Source organism: Lampris incognitus, chromosome 9 (assembly GCF_029633865.1).
Source record: "Lampris incognitus isolate fLamInc1 chromosome 9, fLamInc1.hap2, whole genome shotgun sequence".
Taxonomy (NCBI): Eukaryota; Metazoa; Chordata; class Actinopteri; order Lampriformes; family Lampridae; genus Lampris; species Lampris incognitus.
In genome coordinates, this window is record NC_079219.1 from 54,264,839 (window position 1) to 54,288,026 (window position 23,188).

Sequence of the window (23,188 nt, forward strand, 5' to 3'; positions counted from 1 at the left end):
GAGAGAGAGAGGGGAGAGAGGGGGGGAGCAAGAAAGAGGGGAAAACAAAGCTTGGTGCACTGGTTGACCCAGAAGGAACAGACACAGCAGGCTTCAGTGACACTGAGGAAGAGGAGGCCTACATACATGCAGCACGAGCTCTATTTACATCTAAAGGCCATGGGGAATTGACTCATCTCATACAACTAACAGCTCTATGCACGTGCACACACACTAACATGTACACGCACACGCGCACGCACGCACACACACACACACACACACACACGCCTTGTCCTCTCTCTCTGACCTACATTCCTTGGCTGTAATGACTGCTCTACCTGAGAGGACCAGCTTTAAACACTAACACGTGTGTTTGGCTCAATAAGTGCAAGTGTGTGTGCGTGTGCGTGCGTGTGTGCGTGCACACTCGTGTGTAGGGGCACACATATATGTATTATTGCTCTCATGTACACACTTGTGCATCAGTGCGTGTGGCCTCTCGTACTGTGATGCAAACCAAGACGGGGCACGAAGAGGACTAACTGACGCTCGGGGGGCATCCCTGCCCTGCTCCCCGACATCAGCCCCTCCGGCAGGCAGGAGCCACGGCACGGGGGTTTCACACCGGCAACCGCCAGGCCACGCGGCGAGGAGCGGCGAACACGCCGAACCCGTCACAGGCAAGTATGTGTGTGTGTGTGTGTGGTGAATCACATGACTGCGTCTGGCGCCTGTCTTCCATAACACAGGGAGCTATGCGGACTCCACATGTGACACGCAGATTTACGACCTCTACACAGAACTGCACTCTGCTGCTGGCAACGCCCCCCGTGTGCGCGAACACAATTAAGTGTGCGTTTGTGCGCTTCGTCAATACATTTCAATACCCTGTGCCGATTCATATCAGTGTGTGTACACTATCTGTGTGTGCGTTTGTGTTCTTGTGTGAAAGCGTGTGCGTTATGGACATATGGTGTGCGGAATGTTCCGGCAGATGCAAGCCGGAGTGGCTCTCCGCATGAGCGGAGCGCCTCGTCCTGCCTTCTTGCCCCCTCCGGGTTTCTCTGGTGGGATTCCGAACTGGTCCGACGGCTGTGTTTACACACTCGCTGTCAAAGTGGCGGGAGTGAGGCGGCAAGACCGCTCTCAGCTGGTCGGGCTCACCTCCCCGGTACACACAACAACCATATGTGCGCTCACGCGCGCACACACACACACACACACACACACACACACACACACACACACACACGGCTGTCCACACACAAACGACCACATGCATGCACACATACAAAAACACACACACACGAAGGATACCCCGAGATGCACAGGCAGACACACACCAAACTACACACACAGATCCCTACGACTCAGCATATTGTTCCTATAAACTCAGCGACGAGGAATGTTGCGACGCACAACGCCCGTTGCACAACAAAAACACACGAACGTGTTTATGTGTGTTTGTGCTATCAATGTGCAGATTTAATCAGGGTCTCAGCTGAAAGCTGTTGCAACACAGAGGGCTCTTAGCGTGTAGTGTGGAGGGGACGGTATGCCTGTGACTCGAATATGACCCCCCCCCTCCGCCCTCCCGCCCCCCATTATATCTCTCCATGTCTTTCTTTCTCCCCCTCTCTCATCTCTGGAACAGAGGCCACAAATTTACCTAGCAGATGTTCAGCTGAGACAAAATGTTTCATTTAGATGCCGTTTCTCAAGTCGAGGAGTGGAGGGGGGGCAGTAGTGGTTCATGTGCACACACACACACATGCACACACACACAGAACACACAATTATCACTTCCACACCCTAATCCTGGGGTCACTACTTGTCTTAAGAAAGCGAGTGCTGCTGACAACATCTGATATGTGGCTCCTGTGAAAAAAGACACATGGTGACCGTCTCTCTCTCTCTCCCTCTCTCTCTCTCTCTCTTCCTCTGCGCCTCCTGTCACTCTTTTCCGCGTCCTTCCCCTCGCCTTTACCCCGTCACCTCAAGCCGGGAACAAAGGAAAAGGACGCGGAGCAGAGATGAAGGGGGGGGCAGTTGACTCAGCTGTGAGAGAATCTTATCTCACCAACCTAAACATCAACAGGGAGAGGAGGGCGGGTGGGGGGGGGGACACACCACCATTCTGCCTGCAGCACATGGAGGAGAGGGAGAGGAGGAGGGCAGGGGAGGTTATAGAGACACCTGCTCCACCAGGAAGGAAAGAGAGGAAAGACAACAGGACAAGGATATTGTACTTCCACAGTTTGTGTGTCTGTGTGTGTATATATATATATATATATATATATATATATATATCGTTCGTTTCGTTTAGGTTGTCCGTCGTGTCCGATGATGACAATCCTGCCTCTGTCACTTGTGAGTCTTCTTATGGCTGTAAAGCCCAATCCGCGATCCACAATGTCTGCCACAGACAGAACAGGTGAAATCACTGACTTGGGGTGTAGGTGTGGTACTGGCTTCATGTCTCTTCAGACGTCTTCTGGTCCGTCGATCACCGCGGTCCTTCTCGAGGTTTTGCACCCCTTGTTGACAGAGCTGCCGCCAGATGGAGCGTTGGGCGGCAGTGTCTTCCAGCTGGCTCGGGTTCAGGCCGCACTTCTTTATGATGGTCTTCAGCTGGTCTTTGTACCGTTTTTTCTGGCCCCCTGCCAAGCGGCGGCCAAGATGTAGCTGGCCATACAGCACTTTACGCGGTAAGCGCTCCTTTGGCATCCTGATGACGTGACCGAGCCATCGAAGTTGGTGCTGGGTGACGGTAGCCTCCATGCTGATGCAGTTGGTCTTGCGGAGTATTTCAGTATGGGGCACTCGGTCACGCCAGGTTATCCTCAGGATGCATTGTAGGCATCTGATGTGGAAGGCCTCAAGCATCCTGAGGTGGTGGCTGTACAGGGTCCACGCCTCACAGCTGTAGAGGAGAGTCGTGATGACAACTGCCAAGTAGACAGATATTTTGGTGTGGAGGTTGAGGTCTTTGTTTTGAAAGACCCTTCTCCTAAGTCTGCCAAAAGAGGATGACGCTTGTTTAATCCGGTTTTGCATCTCCCTGTCGATGCTGCAGTCGTCAGAGAGAAAGCTGCCCAGGTATTTGAAGGATTCCACTGTTGCAAGCGGTTTGTCGGAGATGTTGAAGGTTGGTGAATGAGATGGAGGAGTAGATGCCCACTGGCATACTACTTCAGTCTTTGTCACATTTATAGAGAGCCCCAGCCTACCATACGCCCTTGCAGCAGCTGCAAGGGTAGCTTGTAGTGCCTCGGGTGTGTGGGCCACAACTGCACAGTCATCTGCGTACTGTAACTCAATGATGTGCTCCGATGTCATTTTTGTGACCGCTTGGAGCCTACGGATGTTAAATAGGTTTCCATCTAGTCTGAAGTCCACAGTAACCCCACTGTCCTTCCTGATTTCCTTGTGGAGCAGCAATGTCACACACAGGAGGAAGATGTTAAAAAGAACTGGAGCAAGGATGCACCCCTGACGTACCCCGGTGCACACCCTGAAGGGCTCAGATTCCTGGCCTCCAATGGTCACACGTGCCATCATCCCCACGTGAAATCTTTGAAGGATGTTGACAAACTTTCGTGGACAGCCAAACTTCAGGAGGATGTTCCATAGGATGTCCCTGTTGACTGTGTCGAAAGCCTTTGACAGGTCGATGAAGGCTATGAAGAGGTTCTGATGTTGCTCCCTGCACTTCTCTTGGAGTTGCCGTGCTGTGAACACCATGTCCACAGTACTCCTATTCTTCCTAAACCCACACTGTGACTCAGGCAACAGCTCCTCTGAGATGTGTTTTACCAGCCTGTGTAACATGAGTTTGGCCAGGACTTTTCCAGCAACAGCCAGTAGTGAAATGCCACGGCTGTTGCAACAGAGGGACTTGTCTCCTTTGCCTTTATATATGGAGATGATGTTAGCATCCCTCCACTGCTGAGGGACAGTTTCGTTCTTCCATACGTGTGAGATGAACAGGAAAAGTGCACGGGTGCAGAGGTAGCCTCCCTGTTTAAAAATCTCTGCAGGGATACTGTCAGGGCCAGGGGTCTTGTTATTTTTCAGCGACCTAACTGCACAATGAACCTCTTCAAAGGTTGGTGGAAGGTCAAGGTCTTGGATGGTGGGGCGGACAGGTAGTTCATCCAAGATCGAGGGATCGGTTGGGGAGGGCTGGTTCAAAAGAGTCTCAAAATGTTCTGCCCATCTTTTTGTGATGAGTTTCTGGTCTTTTATGAGGGTGGTACCATCATCAGACTTCAGGGGGGAGACAGAGCAGTTTCTTGGGCCGTAGATGGTTTTCACTGCATCATAAAAGTTGTGCATATCATTTCTATCGGCATGGGATTGTATTTCATTTGCCTTCGATATCCACCACTCATTCTGCAGGGCACGCAATTTTGACTGCACCTCTCTCCTGGATGCTTGCCATTGTTGCCGGAGTGTAGCTGATGTGGGATTGTTGAGGACAGCACTGTGTGCTTTATGCATGCCTTTGAGTATGGAAGTTATTGTGCCTGTGTTGTCATTGAACCAGTCCTGGTGTTTTCTGCTCTTGTAACCGATGGATTGGGATGCTGCCTTGTAGAGTCTGGAGCTCACGGAAGACCATTTCCTGTCAATGGAATCATCCGTGCTCAAGAGAAGCTCAATGTCTTCCAGGTTTTCAGCCAGAGAGAGGCGGAGATTGTTCTGGACCTCAGCCTTTTCTAGCCGGGTACAGTCAAGCCTCTTCTTTCCTGACCTTTGGAGACGAACAGCAGGGCGTACCTCCACCTGGAGCCTGGTCATGATGAGCCGGTGATCTGTCCAGCACTCAGCACCTCTCATTGCACGAGTGAGTAAGACGTCTTTTGTATCAGCACGTCTCACAATGATGTAGTCCAATAGGTGCCAATGTTTGGAGCGTGGGTGCATCCAGGATGTTTTGTGCTTGTTTTTTAATTGGAAGAGGGTGTTTGTGATGGTCAAGCCATGCTCAGCACAGAGGCTTAGGAGGCGCAGTCCATTTGCATTGACTTTCCCAATGCCATGCCCACCAATGACACCACTCCACACCTTGTTGTCTTTCCCCACTCTGGCATTGAAATCGCCCAGCAAAAAGATCTTGTCCTCCTTGGGTATATGACGGAGAGCCTCATCTAGTGACTGATAGAAGCGGTCCTTTACGTCATCCTCTGATGGCAGTGTTGGTGCATAGGCACCTAGGAGGGTGGCATAACGTTTCTTGGCCAGAGGGATCCTGAGCGACATGAGTCTTTCACTTATGCCAATCGGTGTTTCAGTGAGTCTTGGTAGGAGGCTGTTTTTTATTGCAAATCCCACACCATGCTGATGTTGTCCTCCTGCAGGGTATCCCTTCCAGAAGAAGGTGTAGGTGTCCTCCTTCAGGGAGCCTTCATCCAGGAACCTGGTTTCACTGAGTGCAGCAATGTCAATATTGTAGCGATTGAGTTCCGCTGCAATTAGTGCAGTCCTTCGCTGAGGTCTTTCGGCATTAACGTCCAGCAGAGTTCTTATGTTCCATGTTGCCAGTTTAAAGGGAATTATTTTCTTTTTTTTATTTCGACCGCAGAGTGGAATGTCCTGATAGGTGCGGTAGCCTATCCAGGATGTTTTGAGTGGGCAATGTTTAGGCCACCTTTTCTAGGCCCCTCCCCAGTTGGGGTGAGCAGTGTGGCTCCTAAATAGGGCTGCTCAGACACACAGGGGTCTGCCGAGAGCAGCTGCCACTCAAGCCCAGCTGCTGGCGACCATGAATAGCCCTGTGCCGCTGGCGTGCAGGGGTCTGATTAGGAACTTCCAGTGCATTCATACCTGCTCCCGTCACCAGACACCCCATCGCCGCCAGACTTTGATCCATATTCCGGTTGCTGGTCTCACCGAGGCAGAGGTGGATACCTGCGCAAAGAGATTATTTACAGTGCCGCTGGGGGTGCGCATGTCCCAGCAGCACTTCTTCACTGTGAGAGGGTGGGATCTGGTGGCAAGGGGGGCCCAAGACGACCAGCACTCTTCCACAGCTGCAGGAGGCTGCCGGAGCTCCAGTCTGTCAGAGGACCGCCTATCGTGCGCCGCCATGCACATTGCTTTTCTCTCAGGGTGTGCTCCCCTAGCCTTTGTCGTCCTACACTTACCCACAAGGCAGTGGGACAGTGGTTGGTCAATGCCAGGGCGTATCCACTTCACATGGGCCTGCGCATTAGACCTCTGGGGACCACTGTAGCTCCGAGATCCCCTACAGTTTAGCCAGGGACCGCAAGGTACCCAGTTACCGTGTGTGGCCACGAGGAGGCACTGCAGGAGTCTTGGCGGTAGAGAGGCTATGTACCGGCAGGGGAGACTTACGCACTCGGCTCCTCTTTTCACCCCCACAAAGAGGGCTAGCCGGCGGCAGTAGCTGAGAGCAGAGAGTAGCAAGCAGAAGCAGCATGCAGCATGCACTAACTACAAGCACTACTACCCCAGTATTACTGCACTGACGCATCACACACGCCCTGTGCATCACACACACACACACACACACATACATATATATGTTCAGTCCGTGGCTGAGATTTACCTTCAGGATCAAATGACTGGAAGACTCTCCTGGCTTGCTCTGATGGAGACTCAGGACCCACCAAGGACATCTCCTATAGAGAGACGGAGAAAGAAAGAAGATTTTTCTGAATTTTAAAACAACCCTGATCAACGAGAAGCAGACTTTATCAACGACACATTTTCTATCGCTATCCGTCCATCCATTATCCAAACCGCTTATCCTACACAGGGTCGCGGGGATACTGGAGCCTATCCCAGCAGTAATCGGGCGGCAGGCGGGGAGACACCCTGGACAGGCCGCCAGGCCATCACAGGCCACACATTCACACCTAGGGACAATTTAGTACGGCTGATTCACCTGACCTGCATGTCTTTGGACTGTGGGAGGAAACCCACACAGACACGGGACGACCTGGGTTGTTGACCCCCAAGGTTGGACAACCCCGGGGCTCGAACCCAGGATCTTCTTGCTGTGAGGCGACCGCGCTAACCACTGCGCCACTGTGCTGCCCACTCTATCACCGTCATATTTTAGTTTTCATTCAGGCTTGTGGTATTGGAGCTGAAAACACGGCGACCCAGAACATTAATAAGCAGGACAAGCTTCACGAGACAGCACGCGCACACACACACACACACATTTTCTCTCCCCTCTCCTCTTTTTTGCATGGTAATTTCTCTTTTAGCTCTGAGGCTTTGGCTAGACTGTTGATGGAACCTCCATGCCAACAACATGTTCAGCACTGACCTGATACAAACACAGATATGGAGGGAGACAGAACGGAGCAGACAGAGAGACCTCGAGAGACAGAGAGAGCAAGACAGCATTAGAGAGAGACAGAGCGAGACAGAGTGAGAGAGAGATACAGAATGAGAGAGAGACAGAGCAAGAGAGAGACAGAACGAGAGAGAGACATAGAGTGAGAGAGACAGTAAGAGAGAGAATGAGAGAGAGAGACAGAGAGAGACAGTTGTTATGTATTGTCGTAATACCTTTGCATTCTGTACTGTACTTTATAGCTTTGGCAATGCAATACGCTTTTTTTTGTCATGCCAATAAAGCTCAATTGAATTGAATTGAAAAATTGAGAGAGACTAACAGAGAGAGCGAGAGACAGAGAGAGAGAGGGAGAGATAGCGACAGAGAGAGAGAGAGAGACAGAGTGAGAGACAGCACGAGAGCAAGACAGTGAGAGAGACAGAGAGAAAGAGCGAGAGACACAAGAGCGAGAGAGAGACAGAGAGAGAGAGACAGAGCGAAAGAGAGACAGAGAGGGAGAGACAGAGACAGAGGGAGAGATAGCGACAGAGAGAGAGAGACGGAGAGAGTAAGAGACAGCACGAGAGAGCAAGACAGAGCGAGAGAGACAGAGAGAAAGAGCGAGAGACACAAGAGTGAGAGAGAGAGACAGAGCGAGAGAGAGGGAGAGAGACAGAGAGAGAGGGAGAGATAGCGACAGAGAGAGAGAGACAGAGAGAGTGAGAGACAGCACGAGAGCAAGACAGTGAGAGAGACAGAGAGAAAGCGAGAGACACAAGAGCGAGAGAGAGAGAGAGCGAGAGAGAGACAGAGAGAGACAGAGACAGAGCGAGAGAGACAGAGAAGGAGAGACAGAGACAGAGGGAGAGATAGCGACAGAGAGAGAGAGATGGAGAGAGTAAGAGACAGCACGAGAGCAAGACAGAGCGAGAGACACAAGAGTGAGAGAGAGACAGAGCGAGAGAGAGGGACAGAGAGAGAGTGAGAGACAGAGTGAGAGAGAGAAAGAGAGAGACAGAGAGGGAGAGAGAGACAGAGAGGGAGAGAGAGACAGAGAGGGAGGGACAGAGAGAGAGTGAGAGACAGAGTGAGAGAGAGAAAGAGAGAGACAGAGAGGGAGAGAGAGACAGAGAGGGAGAGAGACAGAGAGAGGGACAGAGAGAGAGTGAGAGACAGAGTGAGAGAGAGAAAGAGAGAGACAGAGAGGGAGAGAGACAGAGTGAGACAGAGTGAGTGAGAGACAGAGAGAGAGCGAGAGTGAGAGAGAGACAGAGTGAGACAGAGTGAGTGAGAGACAGAGAGAGAGCGAGAGTGAGAGAGAGACAGACAGAGAGACAGAGTGAGAGGGACAGAGAGAGAGCGGCAGCAAGATAAAGATGAGGAGCTATGAAGAGATGAGAGAGAGAAGGGGAGGTAGCAGAGATGGAGGGAATGTGAGCAGACAGACTGCAGCAGAGCTGAGCTCAGGAAGGATCGATTCCTGGACAGAGGAGGAGCAAACAGGGTGACTAATGAATAATGAGGGGAGAGAGCCGGGACACGGGGGAGGTGGAGGGGTAGAGAACAGGACCGGGGTGGGGGGGGATATTTCCCTCAGTTTAAGGGAAAACAAGGGCTCAACAATGCCGATGCATTAAGACAGCCGGGCCCGAAGTGAAACGGCCGAAGAAAGACCCAGAAACTTTTGTGTGTCTGCTGCTTCTCAGATGTTGTTCCCGGACTTCTTCTGTAAAAAAAAACCCCCCAAAAACAACTATTAAATTCGGGGATCAATTCTGGCAACGCTAACGCAATGCGCGTCTGGTTGCAGGGAACGCAACGGCCCGTGCTGTGGTGCAGGGGAGACCGCTAATGCAGACCTTGTGTTGCATGATTTTGTGCGTGTTTGTAAGCTGAGGGGCCAACATAATCACGGGGGTCCATTGGGTTATTAACTGATCTTCTGATAAAGCTGGACGGCTTGTTTTCACTCCAAACATACAATCAGGAAATCGAGTGTTACGCGCAAACACACACACACACACACACACGTGCACAAACACACATACAGACACACACGCCGAGTTCTGGTGAGGACTACAGTGTGTTTGTTTGTTGACTGGGTTTAGAGGAACATTTTTGCCAGAGGGTGAGGAGAAATGAGGAGAACATACTGATGTGTGGGGTGTGTGCGTGCACATGTGTGTGCGTGCATGTGTGTGTAGATTCCTGAAAACTGCCAGCAGTGTGTGTTGATTAACAAACTGTCACTAAGGCCAAACCCCCCCCCCCCCGCGTGACTTGTGACAGCCCTGAGATGCTGGGAACATTCCTCATGTTTTCTCTCGCTCTCTCTCTCTCTACTTTCTCGGACAACAAGGTGAGGTTCAGGGGGCGTCCGGGTGGCGCGGCGGTCTACTCCGTTGCCTAACGACACGGGCATCGCTGGTTTGAATCCCCGTGCCACCTCCGGCTTGGTCGGGCGTCCCTACGGACACGATCAGCCGTGTCTGCGGGTGGGAAGTGTGTCCTGGCCGCTGCGCTAGCGCCTGCTCTGGTCGGTCGGGATGCCTGTTCGGGGGGGGGGGGGGGACAGTGTGATCCTCCCACGTGCTACGTCCCCCATGGCGAAACTCCTCACTGTCAGGTGAAAAGAAGCGGCTGGCGACTCCACATGTATCGGAGGAGGCATGCGGTAGTCTGCAGGGAGCAGTGACCGGGACGGCTCGGAGGAGCGGGGTAATTGGCCGGGGAAAAAAGGGGGAAAAATTGCAGAAAACAAAAAACCCGAGGTGACATTCTTACCCCGTGAGACCGACAAGTAGGAAAGTAGGATATCTTTCGATCGTTTCAGGGCCACTTCCGAAATGAGAATCGAAACGGCAGTGCCATGAAAGCACTGCTGCGCTCTTCGAGAGAGGAGTGCTTGGAGGAGAAGAAAACAAGGAAGTTACTGAGAGGCAATTTTTGTTTTTATTGCGGTATCATTGCTTTAGGGTAATTAGATCGCATCATAACCGTCCATAGGGTGGGTGGTTGTGTCAGGAAGGGCATCCCATGTAAGATTCTGCCAAATCATTATGCGGATTGACAAGACCGCCATTGGTGCTGCGCCCTCACAGGGTGCCGGTGGAAACTACCAGAGCCGCTGTGGCGACCCCTGGGAAACAGGGAACAAACCAGTAGAAGAAGAAGATGAGATCATACCAGGACTACAACAACAGCAAGAACATACATACTAACACATATATCCAAAACAAATCACTGTCCAGGAGAACGAACGCCGGGATGACTGTCGGAACTGCCGGTCTGCATGGGCTAGCAGTTAGCTTAGCCTGCCCCGCTTCCGCATCCTGTCAGACCGCCCTCGGTGCTTCTTCCTCGGGCGCAGCTCCAGGCCCAAGGACGCAGCAGACCAGGCTCCCTCGGCCGATCTGACGCCGGCTCTCCCAGCCAGACACCCTCAACACACCTCCTCACACTCCACATGACGACACCAAAAACACCACAGTCAAGGCTAGGCGAGGCCGCCGCGGGACTGCCCTTGGTGTTAGCGGAACTGCCGGTCTGCATGGGCTAGCAGTTAGCTTAGCCTGCCCCGCTTCCATGTCCTGTCAGACCGCCCTCAGTGTTACCTCCTCGGTCACGGCTGCAGGCCCAAGGACGCAGCAGACCAGGCTCCCTCGGCCGATCTGACGCCGGCTCTCCCAGCCAGACACCCTCAACACACCTCCTCACACTCCACATGGCGACACCAAAAACACCACAGTCAAGGCTAGGTGAGGCCGCCGCGGGACCGCCCTCGGTGTTAGCGGAACTGCCGGTCCGCATGGGCTAGCAGTTAGCTTAGCCTGCCCCGCTTCCACGTCCTGTCAGACCGCCCTCGGTGTTACCTCCTCGGTCACGGCTGCAGGCAGGGCCGTGGTCCCTGGGCCCACAAGACGTGGCAGACCAAGCTCTCCCAGCCATCAAACGAAGACAAAACATAACCACAGAAGTGAACAAAGACACTGCATGGAGGCCGCTGCAAACGTGAATTTGCGCCGCCATCTTCGCACACCAGAAGTGGAAATATATTCCATATGATTCAGTGGGGAGGTGTTATATGAGGGGTTACATATGAAAAGATGCATTTAGAGTTTATATACACGCCAGCACACACACACCTCTAAGTGAGTAGGTGGGGGCGCAGTGCACCCACTCGCCGTTTCGCCATTTGCATAGTGGAGGGATTGTGTATGTGACAGCGGCGTGTTAGCCTAACACAGTGTTTTTATAGAGCATATAAGAGCCTGCTCATCTCCCCCAGACCGCCTTTATTAAAGCCAAAGCCTCAGATCCGCTCAGCCTGCTGGATTTCACTGCACACATATTACTGTCCTCAGGGCTTACACCGCTCACAGAAGACAGGGGGGGGGGGAGAAAATGATAGGGAGAGAGGGCGAGAGACTGAGACAAAGGGCAGAGGAGACAATGAGGGTGTGAGAGACAGAGAGATGGCATAAAACAGAAAGAAATGGGTGAAAGAGATCAAGACAGAAAGTGAGGGAAGGAGAGAAAGAGTAATACAGAGAAGGTCTGCAGGGTTCAGGGGACACATCAAGAGTGAAATGACTCCCAGCTGCTGACATTAACATACACACACACACACACACACACACAGACACAAACATATACACACACACACACACACACACACACACACACACAAGCGTGCACACGCATGCATGCACAGACACTCGCTCACACACACACAAGCATGCATGCACACACATGCACACACACGCAATCACACACTCAAACACACAAACAAGCATTCACACATGCATGCACACACACGCGCAATCATGCACTCATTCACACAAACAAGCACGCACGCACACGCACGCACACACACACACATGCACACACACACACATACACTCTCAAGCACTCGTTCACACACACAAGCATGCACACACACAGACAAGCACGCACGCACACACGCACACAAACATGCAGGCACACACACGTGCACACACACGCATGCACACACACACACACACTCTCAAGCAGTCATTCACACACACAAGCATGCACACACACAGACAAGCACACACAAACACACGCATGCACACACACTTTTTCACACATGCACGCACACACACGCACACACACACGCACACACCTGTTATGTAGCATGGAGTGACACCCAGGCTGTGTGGTTGTGTTGGCGTCACAGTTTGCTAAGTGTTATGGTAGATTTGTCATCTGCTAGACGTGTCAGTGTGTATCACTTTCAGGCTGAAGGTCAGTGTGCTGCCCCTGCAGGACACATGTTGGAGGAAAACAGCCTCGCACCCAGGACACACACAGCCCAGTTCACCAGACCCAGGCTGCGTCTCTGTCCTCACCAGCGAAATGACAAACGTTCCTTTCTTTTATTCCCCCCCCCCCCTTTTCTCTCCAATTGTACTCGGCCAATTACCCCGCTCTCCGAGCCGCCCTGGTCGCTGCTCCACCCCCCTCCGCCGATCCGGGGAGGGGTGATAACTCCACATGCCTCCTCCCATACATGTGGAGTCGCCAACCGCTTCTTTTCACCCGACAGTGAGGAGTTTCACCAGGGGGGCGTAACGTGTGGGAGGATCACGCTATTCCCCCCCAGTTCCCCCTCCCCCCCCCGAACATGTACCCCGACCGACCAGAGGAGGTGCTAGTGCAGCGACCAGGACACACACCCACATCCGGATCCCCACCCACAGACACGGCCACTCGCATCTGTAGGGACGCCCGACCAAGCCGGAGGTAACACGGGGATTCGAACCGGCGATCCCCGTGTTGGTAGGCAACGGAATAGACCGCCACGACCAAACTGAAGAGAATAGTTAGATTAAAGATCTGTAAAAAAAAAAAAGAGAAAGTCTTCCTTTCTCTTGCAAAACCCACGCTGCTCTGGGCCCGAAACACCCAGTCAACCACATCCAGGACATAAACACTTTACTGCGCTCTTCCTGGGGGCAGGGCAGATGCATGCTGGGTAAAAAAAAAACAAACAAAGAAAAAAAATCCCCTGGTGCCCGAGAGCTAGATACCTTACGATTACAGTTTGGGTGTCAACAAATACGAGTAACTATAATCGGTGGACGACACAAAAACAGAACAGTGTGTTATTACGACCGGTCTACAAACACTCGGCGCACAATGAACACGCCACGAGGACATGACTCACACGTGAGCGCCCCCACACACTCGTAATGAGAGCAGACGTGTCTATCTTTGTTTGTGTGTGTGTGTGTGTGTGTGTGTGTCTGTGTGTGTGCAGGATGACAGGTCTGCTCAGCTGTCTTTGATCTGTGTTTTATTAGAGGCCTGGGGAAGACGCTGCTGAGTTGGAAAACATGTCATGTTGCTAACACACTCCACAGGGAAGGCGTGTGTGTGTGTGTCTGTGTGCATGTGTGTGTCTGTGTGCGTGTGCATGTGCATGTGTGTGTGTGTGTGTATTTCGCTCCCTCTTAGTGTGAGTCTGTGAGAATCTGTTTATTTATTAGGCTTCTCCCCCGCCAGCTATGATTTGCTTATACTGGAGTACAGCCCTGCGTTTTTCGATGTACACAAACACACATGCACACAAACAGCAGACACCCACGCGCTCTTTCACCCACGCACACACACACACACAATTCCTGCACCAACACCGAGTCCTTGTCCAAAATCAGGGATGCAAACACATGTATGGTGAAAAAGAGAGCTACCCAAATATCATGTAACCATGTGGCTAAAGCCTGTGCTATATGTTCAAATAAACAGGAAGTTGTATTTAATATACTCAGATCAATAAGAGGCAGACAGACAAGTAGTAAATTCCATCCACCCAGTACCCAAGCCGCTAATCCTGATCGGGGTCGCAGGGATGCTGGAGCCTATCCCAGCAGTCACTGGGCGGCAGGTGGGGCGACATCCTGGACAGACCGCCGGTCCATCACAGGGCCCTGTTTCAGCAGCTCAGATATATTCCGTATTTCCAAGTTCAGTACGTCTCCCAGATCTTAAATCTCCTCACTACATGTGAGGGTTGTGGTTGGTGTTCAGTATTATTTATGTTGACAGTCAAGCCCACAGTAAACATGTTGTGTTACTCAAGAGATAATTATTCTCCATGATATGAAATATTGCAATATTGGAGATGATTTAAGGGCCGAAACCATGCAAAAACGTGACGTGAACATATAGTGTATCGATACGGCCCAGCAATATATTTCCACCGTTTTCCTGACTCGTCCGCAATTTCTACGCTTTAGGATTACATTTTCCAAATTCTCGTTCTATACATCTCCAGATGCTGCGGCTTTGCACAGGGACCCTGACATTCACTCTGTGAGGTCCCAGATGTGCCCTCGAACATGTGAAGTTGAAGAACACAGAAACAGGATCCGACAGTTCCAAGTAGTAAATTAAGCTTTTTATTTTCAGAATTAGAAAAGTAACATAACTGCAGTGTTGGGGAGTCGTTAATTACATGTACTTCAATTATATCCTCAATGTGCGACACTGTCCGCTCCTTAAAACACTCCCGGGATGCCTCAGTGAGGTCTTACATCACACACTGTCACACTTTACTCTTCGTCACTTCTGTTGTACCTCTGTGTAACTACAGGACATTCCAGACTCATTCATTCATTCATCTTCAGCCGCCTCTCCGGGGTCGGGTCGCGGTGGCAGCAGGCTAAGTTGGGCACTCCAGACGTCCCTCTCCCCAGCAACGCCCTCCAGCTCCTCCTGGAGGATCCCAAGGCGTTCCCAGGCCAGATTGGACATGTAGTCCATCCAGCGAGTTCTGGGTCTACCCCGGGGTCTGCTCACAGTTGGACGAGCCCGGGAAAACCTTCAAAGGAAGGCGCCCAGGAGGCATCCTTACCAGATGCCCGAACCACCTCAACTGGCTCCTTTTGACGCAAAGGAGCAGCGGCTCTACTCCGAGCTCCCTCTGGATGTCTGACCTCCTCACCCTATCTCTAAGGCTGAGCACAGACACCCTATGGTGGAAACTCATTTCAGCCGCTTGTATCCACGATCTCACCCTTTCGGTCACGACTGAAAGCTCATGACCATAGGTGGGGATTGGAACGAAGATTGACTGGTAAATTGAGAGCTATACCTTCCAGGCTCAGCTCCCTCTTCACCACAACAGTCCAGTACAATGTCCGCATTACTGCTGATGCTGCACCAATCCGACTATCAATCTCCCGCTCCATCCTAACCTCACCCGTGAACAAGACCCCGAGATACTTGAACTCCTTCACTTGAGGCAATAACTTATCCCCAACCTGGAGGGAGGAATCCATCATTTTTCATCAGAGAACCATGGCCTCAGACTTGGAATCCTGACTCAGATTGTGGTAACTTTCCACAACATAGTTTGGATGTACTTGAACTACTTTTTCAAAGTCGTTTTCTTTGAGAGTAGTTCAGATGTAGTTGAACTTCTTTTCATTGTGCAGTAGCTCGTAGTTAGTCCATCTGTAGTCCATCAGTACGTCTTTGCTTTGACTTGGGAGGGTTTCTATGGCTTTATGCCTGGCAGCATTCCTTTGCTTGATGCAGCATCCATCAGTACGTCTTCTTCTTTGCCTTCACTTGGAGTGTTTCAAGGGCTTTACATCTAGCAGCATTCCTTTGCATGGCTGTAGGTCTCAGCCGTGCTTCTTTCTCCTCTTCTTGTGCAGTCCTCTTGCTCTCTTGTGCACTTGCATGTTTTTTTGCAGCCTGTTGTAATGCTACATCATCAACACATCATAATTTCCTCATATTTCAAGTACCATTAATAAATGCTTAAGAGGTTTGCTGAAATTTTTTAATGCAACCCTGTTCAGAGTGACCCTGACAATAACCATGTGAAATTTGGGGTTATTTTACTGTCTAAAAACAGACGCTGGCCAAGAGGATGGCATAACACAGGACAGCTAACACGTCAGGCCAGGACTCCACAGTCTAAACCCATCTACAGCCAGCGTCCACTCTTTCAAGGATGAGGATGTGCACACCCTTGATAGATAGTAACGCTGGTTTGAACGGGGAGTCAAAGAAGCCATCTATGTTAAGAGGGAACGACCATCCCTGAACTGGGCGGGGGAGGGGGGGTCTAAGAGTACATCTGTCACCATTTTACAATGCTGTGATTGCAACTATTCCCCAATACTCTTGTGAATAGTACACATGGCCATTGAAACTCTAACTAATGGTCACACCCATATTTGCATATGAAACCGATCATTGGTTTCGGTCGTTATGCCACTGTGTTTTTTATAAGGGTGGGGACACCTGCAGTCAGTTGAGACTGAAGAGGTCACTTCGATGAGTGATGAAACGTTTCTCTCAATAAACGTTGTGTCCAGATGAACTGATTCAACTTTCTGTGATTTTACTAGTTTCTGAGAAAATTAAACGGAAAATTATTTCAAACTACATTATACCATTCATAATTTTCTCATCAGAGTCAGAATCATGTGGGCCATGTAGGTTGGCACAATTTGACTCCGGGTTCGTGGCTCTCAGCGTAAATCCTTAAAAGGTACATTTTTTTTTGGATTTTCTCCCCAATTGTTTCTGGCCAATTACCCCACTCCTCTGAGCTGTCCCGGTCACTGCTCCAACCCCTCTGCCGATCCGGGGAGGGCTGCAGACCACCACATGCCTCCTTCCATACATGTGGAGTCGCCAGCCGCTTCTTTTCACCTGACAGTGAGGAGTTTCACCAGGGGGACGTAGTGCGTGGGAGGATCACGCTATTCCCCCCAGTTCTCCCTCTCCCCTGAACAGGCATCCTGACCGACCAGAGGAGGCGCTAGTGCAGCGACCAGGACACATGCCCACATCCGGCTTCCCACCCGCAGACACAGCCAACTGTGTCTGTAGGGACGCCCGACCAAGCCGGAGGTAACACGGGGATTCGAACTGGCGATCCCCGTGTTGACAGACAACGGAATAGACCGCCACGCCACCCAGATGCCAAAAAGTATTTCCAGTGGGATCCTGTTCATGGTAGGGGTCATTCTGAACAGGATTTCGTTGAACATTTCAGCAAACCGCCTAAGCGTTTTTTATGACAGTTGAAATATGAGGAAATGATAATTATTATAATGTAATTTCAGCTGACTTTCCCTCTAATTGACTCAAAAACTGTAAAATAACTCCAGTGCCAAATCGTCCTTGAAATGTCGTGTGAGGGGACTTCCCTTGTACAGTCAAACTACTCAAAATTTGACACGGTCATAGTTTGGAACATTTTGAGCACAAATCCATTATGCTCCCCAGCAAACCTACTACGGAAATGGTTTTATCAAATTTAGACTTGCGTCACACATTCAACAAAACTTATTTAATATTTCACGTGTATTATAATGTCGTTTTAATTTGCTATATAAAATGTGAGAAAGGATTGCTCAATTGCGACTCGTCCTTTTTTGGCTGCCACAACCACCAGTACACCAGACCGCAGAGGGGGCACATGCTTTAATAAAGTGCATGTGCGACTTAATTAAAGCGTGTGTGCAATATGTGACACCCTCCCCCCCCGGGCTGCGTAGTAATGTGAGGTTGGCAACAGACCCCGACGGTTGAGTTGGATTTTTTTTTTTGCTCAACGCCACATGAACATGACAGAAATACACTGTAGGAGTCGTTAAGGAGATTCGCCCGCCACCCATATCCCCCAACAAAAACTCTTCCACAAACTCGAGACCCCCTTTTTAGGAGTGTGTGGGAAGACGGCGGCGCGGACTCACGTTTGCAGCGGCTTCACCCAGTACCGACTATGCAGTGTCTTTGTCCACGTCCAAGTCCAAGTTTGTGTCGTTGTGATTTGAGCTTCGATTTTTTTCCCCGTTTAATGGCTGGGAGAGATGGCGTTGGGTCGGCTGGGGGAGCCTGGTCTGCTGCGTCCGGTGGGCCCAGGGACCACGGCCCCGCCTGGAGCTGCGCCCAAGAGGAAATACCGAGGTGGTTCTGGTGGCGGCCTTGCCTAACGTCGACTGTGCAGTGTTTTTGTCTGTGTTTTGTGTGTCGATGGTGTCTGGCTGGGAGAGCTGGCGTTGGATCGGCTGGGGGAGCCTGGTCTGACGCGTCCGGTGGGCCCAGGGACCACAGCCCTGCCTGGAGCTGTGCCCAAGAGGAAACACTGAGGTGGTCTGGTGTCGACTGTGGAGAGGTGCGTCGATGGTGTCTGGCTGGGAGAGCTGGCGTTAGATCAGCTGGGGGAGCCTGGTCTGCCGCGTCTGGTGGGCCCAGGGACCACGGCCCCGCCTGGAGCTGCGCCCAAGAGGAAACACTGAGGTGGTCTGGTGTCGACTGTGGAGAGGTGTGTCGATGGTGTCTGGCCGGGAGAGCTGGCATTGGATCGGCTGGGGAAGCCTGGTCTGCTGCGTCCGGTGGGCCCAGGGACCACGGCCCTGCCTGGAGCTGCGCTCGAGGACGAAGCACCGAGGGTGGTCTGACAGGAAGCGGAAGCGGGGCAGCCTAAGCTAGCTGCTAGAATATGCAGACCGGCAGTTCCAACGGTCAGCCGGGCTGGCGTTCGTTCTCTGGACAGTGGAATTTTTTGGACTGTGTTGCACTGATTGGACTGTGTTGTTAACGGTTTTTGTTCTTTGCTTTGTTCTCTCCGTTTTTGGTGGTGCCATTTTTGGACATTTTGGATTTGTGTTTTTATGTTTTGTGTTGCGCTGCTGTGGGCTGGAGGAAACGAAATTTCGTTTTTGCTTACGCAAGTACATGATAGAAATGACGAATCGGTCCCGATTCCTGATGAGCCACGCTACACACAGAGTTCCAACAGTGTGCGCGCACACACCCGCACACACACACACACACATGCACATGTTCTAACAAGGTGAACCTTCCCTGTAGGGAGAAACCAAACATATTACTGGATATCAAATGAGCGCTCTGGAACGGCCAAAAAACGAACATGACCTAAACGAGAACAACGACAAGACCACAAGTATGGATATGAGGGTTTGTGCGTGTCCCACACTCGGGTATCAAATCTGCATGTGTGCGCGTGTAGGAGTGCGAGAGGTGAGAAATGGAGAGACGGGGAAAGAGAGATAGCCTCCTCTCCTCTATCACTCCACCAGATGCCTCTATTTTCTGCTGCCCAGCCTCTTCCATCATCCCTGGGTCGAGACCTAAGCTGTCCAACTTCCCCTGCCTGGCTGTCCTCCGTGCTGCCGGCCGTCTTCTGGCCATCGCCTTCCCCCTGATCTGCCCCATTCACCTGTCTCGCTTTCGCTCTCCAGTATCGCTCCTAATCTCCCCCCTTTTCTCCCTCTATTCACTGTTCTGTGTCCCACCTCTCTTCTACTTTCTCTGACGCGAGTACTTCACTTCAGAGCCCCCCCCCCCCCCCGTCCCGCCCCCGTCCTTTTCCCCTTTATCTCCTGAACGCTGGGGGCTACTTCAGTCTGGGCAGGTTACGGGTAGTCTCTCTCTCTCTCTCTCTCTCTCTCTCTCTCTCTCTCTCTCTCGCTCTACCAAGAGGGCCATTGTGTGCTCTGAGAGGCTGTGAGTGGGCCCAGAGTGTGTCTGCAGCGATCGCTTACAGCACGACAAAGCGGAGGTCAGGGCCGCTGTCTCCTCGCTTGTTTCTAGCAGGTTCCGCCTGCCTTGTTACATGACAGCCTGAGAGGCAGCAGGGGAGGCCGTGTGCGTGTCTGTACGTACTGTGCGTGAGTGATGGAGGGGTGTCGCACACTGGTTTGTGTGCTTGTGTGTGTGTGTGTGTAAACGAATAAACAGACTGCAGGTTTTTACCGCTCTTCTAGCCTACTGACCGCTCCAACTGCTTTAATACCCTGATGGCAGAGCCTGCCGTTCCCGAGGTGCCAAGCTGCTCATCAGGACACGTCGACATGCTCTCCAAAGGAGCCGGGGATCGAACCAGCAACCTTCCGATTACTGGACGACCCGCTCTACCTCCAATTTTTTTTTTGTGAGATATCAAAATACTGTGAGACCAAACGTTCCCCAAGGCGAGGTCATGTCCCGCAACACTCCAGATGACAGACTAAAGACCCCGTCTGTCTCTGTATCTGTGTGTTTGTGTGTGTCTGTGTGTGCGCTTGCATGTCTACTGTACCTAAACTAGACTGCTTCCCTGAACACAAAGGATAAAAAAATAATAATAATAGAAAGGAGATCTCTGTGGGCAGAGGGCGTACACAGCATACAGATTGTGTGTGTGTGAGTGTGTGTGTGTGTGTGTGTCTGTGTGTGTGTGTGTGTGTGTGTGTGTGTGTGACAGACGGGGCACGGCAGTGATTAATGGAACTGTCATGGACGAAGAAAGCCCCGAGTCTGACCAGAGAATAGAGGAGACATCCGAGAAATGTTACAGAGCCCAGTTATAGGCCACCGAACAGAGAACACCACACAGGAGACTAGTGCAACCACACACACACACACACGCGCGCACACACACGCATGCATGCACACATGCACACCACACAGGAGACTAGTGCAACCACACACACACACACACACACACTGCTACAGTAGCCCTGTTCTGGTTGGTCATTTTATCAATGAAAGGCTAATAAACACAACTTTGTAATTTTGCATGTGTTTGTTTATGTGTGTGTGTGTGTTTGTGTGCGTTTCCCTCAGATCCTGCAAAAGGTCCTTATGGAAGGATGACAACAACACCCGATTACACACCCGTCTTACACTTAACAGTGTCTGAGTTTACAGGCAGTAACTGCCTGCGCTGAACCGTGTGTGTGTGTGTGTGTGTGTGTGTGTGTGTGTGTGTGTGCGCGCACACACACATCTACAGACAGAAGCTGGAGCCTTGCAAGAAACAGAGACTGCTCTTTCTCCCAGTATATCACTGACCCAGAACCCTGCTACTGTACACACACAGACACACACACACACACACACAGAAATCCCCCAGGAGAGACCGCCATGCAGCCTGTGAACCTCATCACAGGGGGAGGAAGGCGGACTCCCCTACTCCTGTCTCCCCCCATTTCCCCAAAGTGACCACCGCGGCTCTCCCTCTTTAAAGTGCATCCTTCCTTCCTTTCCATTCCTCCTCCTCCCTCCTTCCCGGGGGCTGGGGGTGGGGGGCTGGCCCCGGGGGGTGGGGGTGGGGGGCTGGCGATGTGAAGCAATTGGGGGGGGGTGAAAGCTGAGGGGCACTCGGGAGCGGCGTGACGTGGCCCGCCAGACTCGCCTGCCCCGAACGGACGGAGGAGAGGACGGAAGGAAGGAGGGATTTTGTGTATTGCCCGATGTGTCCCATCCATCACCTACCTACCCCTCCACTCCCCTCTCTGTTGACCTGACTCCGCCAGTCTCCCACCCCCCCTTCCCGTGTCTCACAACCCCTCTCCCACAATCAGATCTCATTACGTGCTATTATACCATTATACACACACTCACACAGAGCCCTTTTCTCACACAGACACGCACATTAATAAAACAACGAGGGACAAGGCGGGTGGAGGGGGAGTGGGGCGGGGGGGCGGGACGGGGGCCTTTGTGTAGGTAGATTAGATAAAGAGAACACAAATGCTATTAGGCTGGTGGTTTGAAAGCCACGGCCCCATGCTGACGGAGACCCGGGGGACTACGCGGTGGTCCCTGGCGGCAGACGGTGGGAGTCGCCGACACATCAGAGCCCCGGATCACATCAGAGACCCGGATCGGGTTTTTCTGCTTTTGTGGGGACGGATCCATATCGGGGCTAAAAGCTATCTAACCAGGTAGGGGGTTATTTTTGTTATCACGGAGCCTGGGAAAATGTCTGCGGACAGCACATTAGCTCTAAATACAACGTTAATATAGATTCTAACGCACACACACACACACACACACACACACACACACCCTGGGATTCTGTCTTGCCCTTTCAGTTGGACTCAAAGTGGTATAACTGTTGCTGCCTCCATAAAAAATTAGTAACTAACTGTAACAAGCGTAATGTCAGCTGTGTGTGTTTGTGTGTGCACGCCTGAAGCTGTGTGTAAGTGTGTGTGTGTGTGTGTGTGTGTTTGCAGTCTCCAGCAGGACAAATGGATCCAGATGGGAACTTCCAGGATCACATTCCCTACAGGAAGTCATCCACCTGAGGGCACGGAGAGAGATGTGCCCAGATGCACGCACACACACACACACACACACACACCCCCCATGCATGCGCGTACACACGTGCATTAATGCTAATCAGGATCAGGTTCCCTGCTCTATGTGTGTGTGTGTGTGCGTGTGTGTGTGTGTGTGTGTGTGAACATGTCACTCGTGCCAGGGCAGCTGTAGTAATTGGTAAGTCATCAGGGCGTGCATGACGACTGATGGGTCATCACCGAGCCAACATGTGATCCAGTTTTCATGTAACCGAGCTTCTAATCAATGGGCTATAAAAGGCGTGGCGTTCCCGGCGGGATGATTGCCTCGGAAGGTTCTGGAATACCGGTGCCAATTTATTCCCTCCGCGGCACGGAGAATCGATTTGCTCCGATCAACGCCGCCGGCCATCAACGCAAAAGCACATGCGACGAACTGTTACACAGGTAAGATTTTAAACCCACCCGTGTGAGCGGGTATACACACATGCACGGTCCCTCACACTCTCTGGTCGCACACACACACACACACACACACACACACACACACACATGCAGCCGGCAGACACACACGCTCACGATCAACAAGGGGATCAGATGATTCATACTGCCGCCCTGAGACGCTCGTTCTCGCAAGTTAACACAACAGAGCTGACCTCACTCAGTGTGTGCGTATTATACCTCTTGTCAGAGGGTCTGGTGTGTGTTTGCATGTGTGTGTCCATGTTCATGTACATGATCATGTGCCCGTGTTGCCCCTGGGAGAGGTGCAAAGACTGAAAAAAAGAATACTAATCACTGCAGA

General features: G+C 51.7%; 1 protein-coding gene across 1 annotated transcript in view; it reads right to left on the bottom strand.

Moving 5' to 3' along the window:
- The window catches only part of mindy3 (MINDY lysine 48 deubiquitinase 3), a 38,649-nt gene that overhangs the window by 8,612 nt on the left and 6,849 nt on the right, over positions 1 to 23,188 (bottom strand). Inside the window, exon 12 of the mRNA XM_056285700.1 lies at positions 6,557 to 6,629. Coding sequence (XP_056141675.1) covers positions 6,557 to 6,629 — 73 coding nt within the window. The remainder of the gene's footprint in view (positions 1 to 6,556; positions 6,630 to 23,188) is intronic.